This window comes from Topomyia yanbarensis, chromosome 1, assembly GCF_030247195.1.
Source record: "Topomyia yanbarensis strain Yona2022 chromosome 1, ASM3024719v1, whole genome shotgun sequence".
Taxonomy (NCBI): domain Eukaryota; kingdom Metazoa; phylum Arthropoda; class Insecta; order Diptera; family Culicidae; genus Topomyia; species Topomyia yanbarensis.
The window spans coordinates 202,886,976-202,902,340 of NC_080670.1; the positions used below are offsets into that span (position 1 = coordinate 202,886,976).

Here is a 15,365-nt window from a genome sequence, read left to right on the forward strand (position 1 = left end):
GTTACCACCCCTCCGGATTTGACCTGGAGACTCCGGTTTTCGGAAGCGATCTTCGGGCTTCCGGGTTTAACTCCAATTTCTCCGGGTCTGGTGAGACGACGGATAACTATCACTTTTATGGTACTGAATTAATTTATTTCAAACGAGTTTTTCCGATAATACCGCTGACTGTTCCCTATCTGTTGGCCCGAAAGGAGAACTTTGCTGTTTTGTTGGAGCCACCTCGGGTGATTATCGCAGTGTGCTTGCCGTTGGCTGTCGTGAAGAGCAATACTCGTTCAGCTTATCTTGCGCAGCGAGAGTGGCTAGTGCTGGTGTATTCTATTCTACATCTATCTAAACTGAGAAAACTGTTCATAAATGCTCTCGGCTCGAGACGCGCGCTTCAGGTAGAAACTTTTTCTAGAGAACGTATTTCACGGCACTTTCCCAGAATGCTTCGCGTTGCACTGTACATGAGTACAGGTCTTGAGGACATAATTTACTGCTTGATCTGTGGAGGCATCGTGGACTAATTGTAAGTTATCAATCAATCGCAGAAAATGGCTTAAAACGAAAAAATTTGGGCAAAACTGTTAAAGGCCCATTTTTTCGGAATTGAACCTGAAAGTGGTTAAGAGCTAAAAAATCGATCTCAAAGTTTGAGATCGCACCATTATGTCAAACTTGAAGTTTTTTACCCGTGCGTAGGTCCCCCAATAAATCTAGTTCAATTTAGGTTCTTATTTTTAGTTTTGTGTTTCAGATCGATTCTGAGGCAGCAGATTGTACGCAGTTTTAGAATTCCACGCGCTCTTAACCCTAGACAGAACGTCACCACGGGCGCCATTCTGTTTTTTCGTCTTAAAAAAATGGTAAATGAAGACGAAAATAAAAGCCTTATGGATCCTAAAACTGTTTCCTTGTATTTTTTTTTTCTTTGGCCTTAAAAATTCCAAATTTTGCTTACTTTTTGGCCATTTGAATGAGAACCTTACTAAAAATCTCCGGGTGAAGGCCTCGTCAGAGGTGGCAACCCTATTTGCGTCGCTTTCGCACTTATGAGTGTTGTCAAAAACAAAGACAGAGAGATTCGACTCAGTCCGAGTCTACCATGGAATAAGGTACTTTTGAGTTGTTTGAAGTATACTCAAAATTAGGTAGATTCAACTTAAATTTAAGTAAATTTAACTCTAGGTTGAGTATAAAAAACCCCTCAATGAGTTGTGATTTTTGCCGTGATTAAAGGAAAACCACCTTCTACACGGTTTACCTAATTTTACCTTATTTCACGATACCCCAAGATTGAGTCAAAAGAGCTCAACTTTTGGTAGTTTTTCGTATCCGTGTAACCCTATTCTTTTGCTGGATTAACTGTCAAAGATGCTAACCTCGCTGGTGGAAACTATTGGCAAGTAAGAGCAATAGTGTCAAACGTTTCCGTAGAATATCAATTAAAAATCGTTCCGAAGTTTTTTGGGATGAAGATATACGTAGGAAAACAAGCATATTGTTCTTCTAAAACCCCAATTAAACTGCTAGCTTACAAATGATAAACTTTCATCATCAACAACATCACTGCTCAATTATGGTACAAGTCAAATAACACAAGCTCAGAGAAAATGGATTTTAAATCGCTCCCAATTAAGCTAAATTGCCAACCATCAACTTTTCGAAACTCACTTCTTCCCCTGACATTCGAAAATCCTGCAGGCATTTTGTACTAATATGAGAACGGATTTGTTATTTCGATCCTTTCTAGCCTGCCTGCCTGCCCTTCCTCTAGTTGATAACTCCTAAATAGCTTGGGAAACCCCCGGCACCTTTTCCGAACGGCTTCTCGTTAGCAGTTTAAGCTTTCACTTTTATCCACTCACTGACTGTTTCCCCGCATCAGTTGACCAGCTTATGGAATGGACTGCTGCTGCTACACGGAATCCCCTCTTTCCGAAAATTCCGTCTCACACATGTGTCAAGTACCACTTTCGCATCATCACATCGTCATCGTTCGCTCTCGAGGGGTTGGTTGAGTCCTGCGATGGGAAAAAAGTGTTGCCCCTGCCTGATAGGATGCTGCCGGACGACGACTGATCGGGGTTTTTCTCGGTCTGCGGTGGAATCACGAACAGCAAACAGGAAAACACACAAGGAAACACTGAAACCAACAATCGGATTTTCTTTGGAGCAACCCCACACACTCGTGTCCCGTTTAGTAATGTGCCCTGTCAATGCGGTGGTGACTGACCGGTCCCTTATAAGCTGAGCAAAACATGTGTTTTGCTCGCTTTGGAACCGGATGTTTTCTGTAGCTGTTTGGAAGCACGCTAGGAAAAAATCGTTCATCAAAGTTCGTCTATAATAGCGGAAATGGCTATTACTTAAATCATTTCGCTCACGTGGTGGATTGTTCGATGCAATCAATCACTCGCTGCATTTTTCAGTCAAAGTTTGCTCTTTAAATGTGCGCGATTCCTCTAACGCTAGGGATCTTTAGGGGCAGTTGGGTTCAATTACAATTCAATGACATTATAGAAAAAACTCATTTTGTCATTTTAGGACAAGAAATCTAAAATCCATGCAACCAAAATGTATGTAAGGTAATTTCTCACTACTCACACTCTAGGTAACTATGATTTTATTCGCTTAATTATAATAAACGTGTAATTTGCAAATGTCACTTGTGAATCCCCAGTCAAAAAGAGCAAGTTGCCGGCTAACGATAGGCTATTTGCTAACTCGCTAACTGTGCTAATAGCCCCTCAATTTGCCAGCAAATGGGGGGCTATCTTAAATGCAACATTTGGGCGGTTTGCACCGTCATTTTTTGCCGCCCAACGTGCTCTTAAGGGGGCGTTCCCCGGGATTCGGCGGAAAATCAAACAATGTTTAAGATTTTTTTGTGGAAAAACGCACTTCTGCTTTTGATTTTTTGCACGTTATTTATCGATAATTAGAAAATCTGTCTAAATATTGAAATTGCCTTTAAATCGCATCCGCAAATTGCATTTGTTCCGAAGGGCAATTAGCACAGGCGAGTTGAGTCAAACGTCAAAGTGTTTGAATCGCCTGACCATATCCGCCCGCTTTTTTTTTTACTGGATGAAGACATCATTTTTTCCATTCACAAAAAGGGCGAATAGACACTTAATTTGATTTTAATATTTTATCCATACTTATAGTTTTAAATTCAGAACCAACTTACCGTTAAAAGGGCATCAGTGTACCGCCATCGATTCATATGAAAAAAATGACAATTTTTTCCGAATTAAAGATATCAAATTTCTCACAGTGCTCCAGTGCTAAGACCAGCAAAGGCATCTTAAAGAACAAAGGACAAAAAGCTTACCCCAGCCAAGTGGATTGTGGACTTATTTTTTTGCACTCAATCCATCGAACAGCATGAGCCAAGTGCTATTCTCTTTCGAGACAGAAACAACATTATCGTTTTCAACCTTCTCGACGATCCGTATCAAATGGTTCGAAGTGAGCCCCTCTGCCTGCTGGTTAGTTAAGGGTTAGAATTTTCTCTCTGTTGCTGGTAATAATCTCTGACCGGATCATTGAGTTTTGGGTTGGGCATGAAATCAAAACGTTTGTTGTTTGTATTTGGTTTTGTATCATTTTTTCGTTGTTGTTACTGCTTTTCTTTATTGCAATGGGTCTTTTAAGTCGATGAAAAAGACATCAAAGATTATGGAGAATCGTCTGAGTATTCCGGCTAACCTTTTACAAATGTTTCGTTCATTTCGACTTGGATTTCGACGAGCCACAACAAAAAAAAAACATTTGATTGATTTAGGGATCCTAATTTTTGCTGCGTCGCACGTTTCAATGCCTCGAAGGGTGACTGACTGACTGGAAGGGCTTTGGCATAGCTTATTGCTTTTATGATATTGATTCTGTGCGCGATTTATGTTTTGGGACGATTATGATGAAACCGGATTCTCAAGAGAGCTGAACGGGTCGGCAGGGTGCTGCCATTTGTCATTTAAAATTAAATAAACATCTGACCTGACCAATTTGAATGATGCCACCATTTAAGTTGTAACCCTTTTACCTTTGAGCGTCTTAGTAATTTTAACTTTCTAATTACAGAGATGAGCGTCGGAAAGTCAATACCAACGCACAGAGAAAGTTGCAAAACTATCCCGCCTCGACTATCAGCGAAACATCGAGAAGGCAAACTACACTCGAAAAACAATTACTTATTATACTTTCACGGAAAAGTTTAACATTTCACTTTAAGAGTGAAACTGAAAGGGAGCGAAGGATTCTCGTGGCGGACTTCTAGATGAGGGCAACATTGATGCTGAAAATACTGTAGGGAAATACGAGCCACGCTTCCGGTGGATGGCGTGGAAGAACTTTCGCTAGAACAACGTTTAAAAACAACACTAACCACAAGCCGTCAGCAGTTATCTCACTTTTGATAGATGGCAAAAGTGGCGATGAAAATAGGCCAATCAAGCGCATTGTTTTAAGCTGCAAACGATGAATCCGATGAAACGCACTCCAATTGGGTACTTCATTCAGCCCAAGTTTGAAAAAAAGTTGATCACTAAAATACTTTATAAAACATTTGCATTTTTATATGAATTTCGTAAACATTAGAATGAACCTAGAATCGAATAGAATTCAAAAACAAATTCCATATTAAATTTGCAAAAGGGCGAATAAGATTTGTAAACAAACTTTTATTTTGATGATTTCTCTTAATTTACTATAATTCCAGAGCAGAAAACAATTTAAATTACTTCTACGAAGGGTAAAAATTTACATTAACGCATATTTTTCATCAAATTCCACTCTGCAGCAGACTAATGAGCGAAACAAATTTGTTTACAAAAAACACTTTCGCCCTTTTGACGAATTAGTATTGAATTCATAATTTGTGATAATTGACATTTGATTTATCTACGCACACTGAGATGTCGCATTTTTACACTCAGTCCAGAAACTGTTTGTTTGGTTCAAAATTCAGCGTGTAAATGGTCTGTTCCAAGTTTAAACGTCGAATCGGGTCGATACTAACCCAGCTGGCTGTCGAAGTCCAAGACTGTATAAATTCAGAACCAGCAGCAGATCTTTAATGAATTTAATGAATGCTGCTAAATCTACGCATTTTTCTTCTTCTCATGCTCAATTCAATTCTGGCCAAACCGCCAATTGCCGATTATTAGTGACAGCAGTAAACGAAAGAAAAAAAAAACTTTTCTCTTTTATAAAATGCCAACGTCCACTCTTGAGGAGTTACGGTTTGTCCGGAATTTTCTCTCAAAGTGAAATTTGACAGTATGCTTATTGGCCGTTTATAAAAAGCACGCGAGAATAGTTCATATGGTATGAACTAGGATAGGATCCGCCAGCTCTGTCTTCTGTTTTTGAACCAATTCTGAACCAGCTCGTGATTGGACGAAAGTGACATAGGCAAACCTTCGGCTTGGAAACTAAAAGTACCAAAGGGCTGCTTGGAAGTGTTGTCATATTGTGATATCAAACATAAAACGACGATTGTTAACCGTGTTGATTTTTTTGTTTTCTCGAGATACCGCTTTCTTTCTATAACATCCGTCTGTAATTATGAAGTGCAGGCATTATTTGGCAGACGAAATCAAACATATTATCCAGAACTGAAATTCCCGAGAGATCCGGTAGCGCGGTTATCGTGGATTCTGTTCTGTGTGCGGAGTAATGCGGAAATGCCTCTTTTCGAAATCAACAGGCTGTGTAGCGTAAGTATGAAAATATTTTGAACATCATGTAAAAATTGTCTTTGTTCCAGTACCGAGTAAATTGGAAGTACTGAGCAAACAGGGAGAAAGTTATCCCGGAAGTCGCTTCTTGTTCTTCCTTTGGTATTATCGATACAGTTGAATTTTACAGTTTTCAACTGAATCGATCATCGGTGTAAATAGGAGAGTGTATTTTCTACTGCTGTTTTCTGCGAAACAATCACATGTAAAAACCTATACATTCCTCCAAAACAAAAATTAAACCTTGCAGAAAAGTAGTTTTAGAATATTTAAAATAAATCCGAACAGAGAAAATTATTCTTGTGACAGAGGTTGCTTGACTCAGAAAGCAACTTACAAAAATGAAGAGGCGTGAAGATATTTTTCGTAATGTCCAACAACGAATATATATTATTTTGTTTTGCTGTATTCCGATGGAAAAAACGTTATGATCGTTTAAATGCGGATATAAAGACTAAATCTTTGATTTTTCCATGAAATTGGTACATAATATAGAATATTTTAATCAGAACAAATATACGACCGAAACAAAACAAATATTTTGGCAACATTGGTCGAGTGGGGGTATGTCGTTTTCAACAGGGATTAGTAAAATATAAGAAGAAGCCAGCTGGCGGATCCTATCCTAGGGTATGAACAGAATTGAAAATGCATTTAGCAATATAACCTTGATGGTACCACACTTCTATTAATATAATGTACTAGCTAATACCCATCGCGGGTTGCTGCGACTTTCATCGAAATAGGAGGAAAACACAATTTGTTCTGAAGCGCCATCTGGCGGGCAGATAATCTCCAACCAATAGAACACAAACACGCTCCATAACAAACGCCTACTACGTACAATTTTTTACGGCAATTGGTTAAGCCGTTTGGGAGTCTATAAATCCTATACATACAAACATTGACTTTTATATATAGATAGATAGATAGATGACTCTCCTATAGGCTTCAATTGAGATTATTTGACAGAATCTTATCAGTATCACTTTGTTGTGCAAAACATCACCTTCAGAATATATGTTTCCCTGCTTCTGTTCATTGTTTTCAACAGAATTCATACTTCACATCAAGTAACACCAACGAAAGTTAAATCGATTATTCACAAAACTTCAACTCTTCTTATACAGCGTAGATTGCTAAAAAACGCTGGCAAACTCGTATTTGTGCGTTTAAATTGTCGCTTCGAACTCCAATTTTCAACTGTGTAAACAATCGCGACGATGACTATTCAGCTTTTTGCTTGGTGGCTGCGTTATCCAATGAGCACTCTATTTTGACAAGTTGTCTGTACAGTGTCAACTTTGACATCTCGTCAGCATGGTCAATTTTGACAAGCGGTTCCATCAGCCTTAACCCTTTATAGAGTTCTATGCAAATGATTTTACTCACACTACTTGGGAGCTTGTTTTCCTCCACCTGTCATATGGAAAACTGTCAGACAATTTAAACGTTTGAAATCGCTTTCCTAAAGTATCTATAATGGTGTTTAAATGCTCTGTGTCAATGTGAAACTTATTCCGGAGACTAAAATACCGGTTGGGTTCGATCCACCATGCTAATATGCTATTTTTTCGATTTGTTTTCCTCCAGCTATCAATAGTTATGACAGGTGAAGGAAAACAAATCGTTGAACACACAAATACAGTTACAGATTGTCAAGTACACTATAAGGCCCAAAGTTGGGGGATGTTAATGGATGTTATATTAATAGAAACACGGTTCTTTCACTTAGTTTAGAATATATTTACATTTATGTCGTAATAAAAACTGTTTCGAAAATATACTTGGTACCGCCGTTCGAAAACGGCAGTCTTCGTCATGGTTGATGTATTTCCAACGAGATTGGTGGAAATATAAAGACAAATCGAGCTGGATCGGAAATTCAGAAAGAAATTAAGGTGAGTTACTGGTTATTACCTGATTAACAGTAAATGACCCCTGGATTCTGAGGATAAGTTGAAAAATGAGGTCACAGATTACAGACCTTCATTTATTCATTTAATTTTTTTTGCAATTTTTACCATTCAAACTAAATTTTCGGATTAAAAATAGCTGTTTTTAAAAATTTACATTACCAAATTAAAGGGTCTAGAGCATTTTTTTTTCAAAATCGGGCTAATTTTATTGTCCAAAAGGAAATCGCCGTATTTTGACACAACCGATTCTAGTTAGAATCGGTTGTGTCATTGGAGTCGAAATACGAACTGGAACCAGCCAAAATTCCAGTTCATTTCCGGCTGAACTTTGCTGGGGAATCACGACTGTACTATGTACCTGGAAATGACACTCCATTCTAATTTATCCTCACTTATTTTATAAAGCAGATCAAGATTTGTGCGCCCTCCTACCCAGTAAGGTTCAGCTGGAAATGAACTGAAATTCTGGCTGGTTTCAGCCGGTACTGCGGCTCCAGTGACACAACCGATTCTAACTAGAATCGGTTGTGTCACTGGAGCCGGAATATGAACTGGAACCAGCCAGAATGCCGATTCATTTCCGGCTGAGCTTAACTGGGTAAGTTTGGCATACCTGACGGGGGCCAACCGCACGCTACGGGCTTGATAACTAATGCCATTTATGCAATTGTTTCCAAGAAAAAATCAACCGTAAGATGAGCTGGAATGCTGGCTGGTTCTAGTTGGTATTCCGGCTCCGGTGACACAATCGTTTCTAATTAGAATCGGTTGTATCACTGAAGCCGGTATACGAACTAGAACCAGCCAGAGCTACGGTTCGTTTACGGCTGAACTTTACTCATTTGCTACACGTGTTTGACAACTGCACTCCAACTACATGTAGCATCGATCACTGCGCCACCTACAAACGTGCGCCAAACGTGCTTTTGACGTTTCGAAATTTAAGTTGCGGATGTTGACACATATTTTGGATTGAGCCTAACCGTTTGTTATCTGTGGTACGCCGTTTTGTATTTTTCTTAATTGTTTTGTTGTTTTTTCAGTAAATCGCGTTTTATATTGGACTGTTTCCTCCGAGCCTGCCCGAAACCACGTCAGTAAGCAGGATCGTAGCTCAAGCCCTAAGATTGTCCTGTACACTAAGAATCGGTTGCGAAGTGTGTCGAAGGATAAAGGTCCAGTTTCGCTACGAAAGGTAGTTATCAAGGCGTTCCTTTTTTTGGTTGATGATAATTTATCATAAAAAGCCGTATTTTTTATATGATCAAAAAGGGGAGAGAGTACCAGTCGAGGAATTGCACCAACTATGAGTTTCCATGCTTCGATAAATCCAGTTGAAAATTATCAGCATCCAAGGACTATCGATTTACACATTTCTTTGGACCAGTCGTATCTCCACATAAAACAGATCATGATCTCATAAAATATTTCATACCTGAACTGCATTCTACCCTTAACAACAGTTCACTAACTAGGAGAAGTACTAAACTAAATATTTGTACTCCTGTCATGTTTTGCAAGTAACCATTATCGTCAAGCAGAAATATGCTGGAGACAGAAGAAGCAGCGCCGGCTCCGAAGCTATTTATTTACAGAGCCATTCGTTCGCTGGAAACATTCGACCGAGAAGACGCCACGATGCGATGCGGCAATAACAGTTGCCATTTATCTCAATTGATGATTGTTTTATGTTGCCTCGTGTATATATAGAGGTACACCGACATAATGCTTTTGTCTTATTGCTTACAGCGTCCGAACAGCATACATATTATTGCTAACGGGTAGAGTCCTACCCGAGTTCATCCCAGACCACAATCAATTAAGGTGTATTTAATGGTTACATTAAGTATCGATGAACGGTCGATTATTGATTGTGTTTTGTTACACTCCATCGGTTCTATTAGAAGAGAAACAGCAAGCTTATATCCAATCAAATAATAAACACTGTCGCGATGATCGCCAAGTACACGTTCCCACAACCAAAAGGCGCAACAGGCGCTGAGCAAAACAAAGCGCGCGCTGCAGCAAGGACGCTCGGAAAGGCACACATTCTCACGCACACACATAGCGACCGAAATGCGCGTCCATGACAACGTGTCTCCTCGAAACGGTTTTATCAATAAACGCACGACGATGACACTCGGTTAGCCGGGAGTGTTTAGTTTGTCAATTTGTTTCTGTACTCTTGCGAGTTAGCTAAGTGCTTTTCTCCGTACCGTCCGACGTTATAGTTCAGTGAGTTCAGCTTACCACCTCCCCGGCGGGGAAAATCAAGTTGTCACATCCGGCCGTGACATCGCCTCTGAAGTGCAGAGGAACGTTTCGGCTCGTGAATGAATACAACAATCGCATAAATTGGCTCTAATATTCGTGTGATTTATTTATTAATCTTTTTTCGGCCGCTGGCCAGTCGATCGATACGGGTCGGAGTCCAATTAAGTGTGCAGCAGTTTTTATTCTGGGTTATGTCCTGAATTGAGATATGTGTTGAAATATGTGACATTTTTTTTTTTCAATTGCAGACGCAGTGACAACGCGGAAAGCCATTACGGGACGACGCGAATGAAAAATATAATTGAGGACCAATAAAAAATTCTAAATTATAAATAGTTTTTCAGCGTTTTCAGAGTTTTAAAATGGTAAGGTTTATTGCTTTTTTGGGCAGTTTTGTTGTTTCATTTTTTGTGTTCTGGATTTGAAATACAATAACACTACACTGCGTGCAATTTGCTATTACAGTCGTGATTCGCTGGTTGGGCCACACCTCCATCCAACTAACCAATTTGATTAACCAGATGTCAAAAACTCCAAAGAAGACGTTAGTAGTGTAATTGCATCTATTCACATCTCTAATAATTGTCAGATTGATTGTCAAAGTAAATTTGACATAAGATTTTGACATTCAGATGCTTTTTAGTTGGACAATGGTCCAACTAGTGGAGGTCCAACGAAAAAGCGGTCCAGTTAAAAAGTGTCCAACCAGCGAATCACGACTGTATCACATTTGAAACTATACACTGCAATAATTATTTGTTTACTTCTGCAGGGACCCAAAAAAGGCAAAGGAAGCAGTAAGTAGATTTTCCACTTGTATAGGACCCAGTGTACGCGAATTTAACTTGCAGACAAATGTTTATTCAAATATCTTTCTTTTGCCGCAAATCAACGGAAACAAGGAATGCATTCCATAAAAAAGATACAATCGATAGAGTGGTGAATACAAATTTCATCGGTGGTGAATATAAATGTCAAACAGCGATCGCTCTTATTATCACCACTTCCCATCCATTACGTTCACCGTCGCATTTATGATCACTGTGAACAAGGATGATGTTCGCCGCAAATATATTTCGTCGATAATTAAATTAAAATATAAGTAGTTGGTGAACGGAACTTTTCTACCAATACTAATATGTGGTAGATTGAAAGATATTTGAATAAACATTTTTATGCAAGTCAACTTCACGTTTACTGCGGGACTGTACACCCAAACTCACCAGCCGCTCCTATCCCCTCCCCATTCCAGCGGTCATCGATGGTGTCGACACGTCCAGCATGTCCCGGGAGCAGCTGGAGCAGTTTGCGCTCCGGCTGCGGAACGAGATGGAACGGGAACGCGAGGAGCGTAACTTCTTCCAGCTGGAACGGGACAAGCTGCGTACGTTCTGGGAGATTACGCGGAAGCAGCTGGAGGAGGCGAAAGCGGTGATTCGCAGTAAGGAGCGCGATGTCGAGGTGGCCCAGGAGCTGGCCGATCAGGATACGAAGAATGTGATGCAGGAGATGAAGCATCTGCAGTACGAGCATCAGTCGCACGTTGGTGAAATGAAGGCGGAGATGATGACGCAGCTAAAGATGTCACAGGAGGATCATGCCATGCAGGAGCGGGATCTGTTGAATGATAAGCGGGAGCTGCGGAGGTTGCTTAGGGAGCAGGAGGAGAATGGGGAGCTTGAGGTTCAACAGCTGAAACTGAAGCATAGTGAACTACTCAGCCAGGAGCGGTCACAGTTCAAGAAAGAGATCGAAGCGATGACGAAGCTGTACGAGCAGAAACTGCAAAGTTACAAGGAGGAAGCAGAAATTCGGCACGAGATGGAGCTGTCAGAAGTAGAAGAACGTAAGAATGCTCAAATCTCCGAACTGATTCAGACGAACGAGGATGCCTACAAGGAGATGAAGGGCTATTATAATGACATCACATTGAACAATTTGGCGCTTATCAATAGCATGAAAGAACAGATGGAAGAGATGAGAATTCAAGTTGATAAGGATATGAAGAATCACGCGGAGGTGATGGCGGAGAACCGCAAACTAGTAGAACCATTGAAGCAAGCACGAACCGAGTTGATTGAACTGCGCAAGAAGCTGCAGTACTACGACCGCGACAAGGCTACCCTGAATCGAGTCAAGACACGACTTAGCAGCACGCAGAAGCAGCTAAGCAGCTTGAAGCTCGAATCGGACGTACTGCAGATGCGATGCGAGAAGCTGGCCGAAGAGCGCGATCAGCTGAAGAGCATGTTTGAGAAGTCGATTCTTGAGTTGCAGCAAAAGTCCGGTATTTAGTGCTTGTAAAATTTTAGCTTACTGTTTAATGTTGATACTTTTTTGACATTTAGGCTTAAAGAACTCCCTCCTGGAGCGTAAATTGGAGTACATCGAAAAGCAAACCGAACAACGCGAGGCTATTCTCGGTGAAGTCCTATCACTAGCGGGAATCGAACCGCAGTCTTTGAGCATTCGAATCGAGAAATTGCTGGTTCAGAAAAACGACAAAATTCAGGATTTGCGGTACGAGTTTGCCAGAGTGAGCAAAATGTATGACGATCTGCTGTCGCTGATAGAGTCCAAGTTGTCCAAATTCGGAATCACGCTGAAAGATCTGGAGCTGAGCAATTTGCAGATGGATAAGTAGTAATAAATTATAATAGATTTTTCAATTTTGTTTTCGCATGACCACGATCAATAAACATTCATAATTTGTAGTATTCGTGGTTAATCGTAAAAATGGACGGATGACAAATATGCACGCACTAGGCATTTCACGTGGGTTCGCTATGCCGTTTTAGCAGATGTTACCCGCGTGGAACGGTTCCAGCTTATTATCATCTTTTTACACTGGCCAATGTCAGTGATTGGAATATTACGTTCAAACAAACGAAAAACCAACTGATACAGGAACCTCTCATAAAAAGAATTCCTACAAAAGCAACTGACAGCAGGAAGAACAAAAAAAACTCATTTGCCGTAGATTTCGAAGACATTGCATTTGCAGTCCGTCAGTTTCAGCCAAACTTTTCCCATGATGAGATTCGGAATTGCACACAGAATAATGTTTGTGCCTTGCATTCCGAGGGCAAGCCATACAAAAAAAAACCGTGGGGTAGTTTCACTGCCCCGACATCCATCACGGACGACGACCGACCAGGAGGCGATGGGGTTGATGCTCGCATCGGCCCTATTCTTCTTTATCATCCCCACTCTGCTGGCTTGATGGTTGGCTGTTGGTTATAGCTTCGCTGCGGCTGCGATTCAGAAGGTGGGATAGCCATAGAGTTCTACACTCCATTATTCCGGAATCGTGGCAGCCCATCCTGATTGTTTGTCGGAATATGAAGAGAGGACAAATATCAAAAAAGTTATAATTTAAATTTAACAAGATGTTTGACTTCGAAATGTAGTTTGTCCTTTCCCGGATAAACGAGCTGGTGACGGTGCGGGCAGATTGTTGGATGGCAGCGGAAAGCAGCAAACCAGAACAGAGCCAGAGAAACAATCTATGCCGAAGGACATTGTCGTCTTGCGTTCTGGCCACACGAAGATGGGAATGTCACCGGAGCCGGGCTGGTTGATGGAGAAATTTATTCGTTCTGTGCCAGGCTGTTCGGTGTACGGACGGACCCAACCAAGCAGAACAATGCATTTCTTGGTGCATTCTGCATTTCGATTCCTGTGTGGTACCTACAGCAAACGTTGAATTGTTGCGTAGCAGTCCGTGACTGAGAAGAGGGTTGCTTTGATTTCTAATAATCTCCGAATGGGTGTGTTGCTTTCGGAATATGCATGACAGATTGTGTGCAGTTTTCGGAATTTTAACCCTAGCAACGATGAATGCATTGTCAGCAGCCACTGGCAACACTGCCCCATAGATCGATGGCCAATATATGACTAACATTAATAAATCGGAGAGCGATAATTCATTGTAAAAGATTGCTAAGAGGCAAGCATCGAATCGAAGCTTGTTTGCATCAGCAAAGTCTCAGAATTCAATTTTGCCTTTGCCAGAGCGCACACACACACACACGGACCAAAGCCCGTCTGTCGTTCGCATGGGACATGGACTCAAACATGATAAGATATGTTGGACACGTTTTCTTGGGAAAATACAATTTGCCTAGCTGACTGCCTGTTTGCCAGTTGATATAGAATTGGCTGCATACAGCATCATAAACTGTGCCGCACACAGCCCGGGGGATGAGGGGTTTGGCAGCACTTGTCAAAATATTGAAATGGCAGACATCTTGGAGTCCCACATCTGCCAATGAAACATTCTTGCCTATACATATATATAAAGGAACGTGCCTCGGTGGAAAGTAGGTTGGTTACGGCTGCCACCTTTAAGGCGGAAGGGACTTCACTTTGTCATCATGTTTAATTTGTATTGTGCCCTTTTCTGGGTTAATTAATGTAATTTCTTGTCTTGTCCGTCCGAGTAGGGTTCACCTTCCGTGTAAAGAGTGATTAATGGAGTGGTGAATGGATTGCATCAACGACATCGCACTCTAATTGAGTTGGACTTGAGTTTTAATAATTTTAGATGATATGTCAGGGCCTGCTTGGAATGTCGCGCGTTCAACTTTTTTCTGCTCTAATCAGCGTTTATTGGGGCACAAAAAACACAAACAAATACAAATGTATGCTGTCAAATACCACATTATTTGGATTGAAGTTTTTCTGGGGAAAATATGAGTAAGAAATAAATGCATTTTATTCTATAACTTGCAGTCAAAAGGTTCTGATCTATTCCGTGGCGGTCAAGTTGATTACATCATACTGATGAGTCGAACACGGAACGTTAGTCTTTCACTAACATTACAGTCCTAGTTTGCTGGTTGAACCATCAGCTCTGCCCTACTAAAAATTTAGATTTGCTTAATCTCGTTTTAAATAATTTTCAAATAAGTTTCATGTTCTAATAGCGGCTAAAGCAGCTTTCAAATTTCATCAAAGCTTAAGGAGCTTGAAAGTTCTCTAAGAATTTCAAATGAACTTTACAGTGTGTTTTAAGTATTATCCGAATCTTGGCTGCTTGGGTCAGTACAAAATCCATATGAGTGCTGAGTCTTAGTGGAATGACTGGTTCGAGGTGAACTCTCCAAAAGGTGACATGCGAGAAAAATTAGCTAGGAGTCGAATGCTTACAGTGGTTACACTTCAGTTTAGAGAATGGTAAATAATACTTCATCGGTATAACAAAGGTCATTGCTGCGAACAGATACTTGAACCCAGCACTAGTCATGCTCAACGATCGGAAAGGAAATCTGTTCAGTGTTAACAGATCGTCAGGAATAATGAGAACTTTGAGTTTGAGTGGACAAACGAGTAGAGAAAGCCTAAACAGAATAAGACGTCGTTGATTAGACGAGGTACTTGGTATGACTGGTGGGACGTACGGAATCCATGTTGAAGTCGGGATCAAACAGGTTTATGG

The 15,365-nt window shown here is 40.6% G+C and overlaps 1 protein-coding gene across 3 annotated transcripts; it reads left to right on the plus strand.

Annotated features, from left to right (window-relative positions):
- Positions 1-9,791: 9,791 nt before the first annotated feature.
- LOC131688608 (dynein regulatory complex subunit 4) lies at positions 9,792-12,608 on the plus strand. Of its 3 annotated transcripts, none has more exons than XM_058972977.1 (5): positions 9,792-10,113; positions 10,174-10,290; positions 10,698-10,722; positions 11,178-12,212; positions 12,274-12,608. In XM_058972977.1, exons 2-5 carry the CDS (start codon positions 10,288-10,290, stop codon positions 12,567-12,569), a joined length of 1,359 nt encoding a protein of 452 aa, XP_058828960.1. In that variant the 5' UTR covers positions 9,792-10,113; positions 10,174-10,287; the 3' UTR covers positions 12,570-12,608. The 3 variants fall into 3 exon arrangements, with proteins under 3 accessions (XP_058828960.1, XP_058828978.1, XP_058828969.1); XM_058972995.1 differs by having other exon boundaries at positions 9,792-10,090; XM_058972986.1 differs by lacking the exon at positions 9,792-10,113 and having other exon boundaries at positions 10,128-10,290.
- Positions 12,609-15,365: the final 2,757 nt, after the last annotated feature.

Excerpts from the sequence above, each read along its gene's own strand:
- LOC131688608 (XM_058972977.1), top strand. Across the intron at positions 10,723-11,177 it reads CAAAAAAGGCAAAGGAAGCA|CGGTCATCGATGGTGTCGAC; the intron begins GTAAGTAGATTT and ends TCCCCATTCCAG. Across the intron at positions 12,213-12,273 it reads TGAGTTGCAGCAAAAGTCCG|GCTTAAAGAACTCCCTCCTG; the intron begins GTATTTAGTGCT and ends TTTGACATTTAG.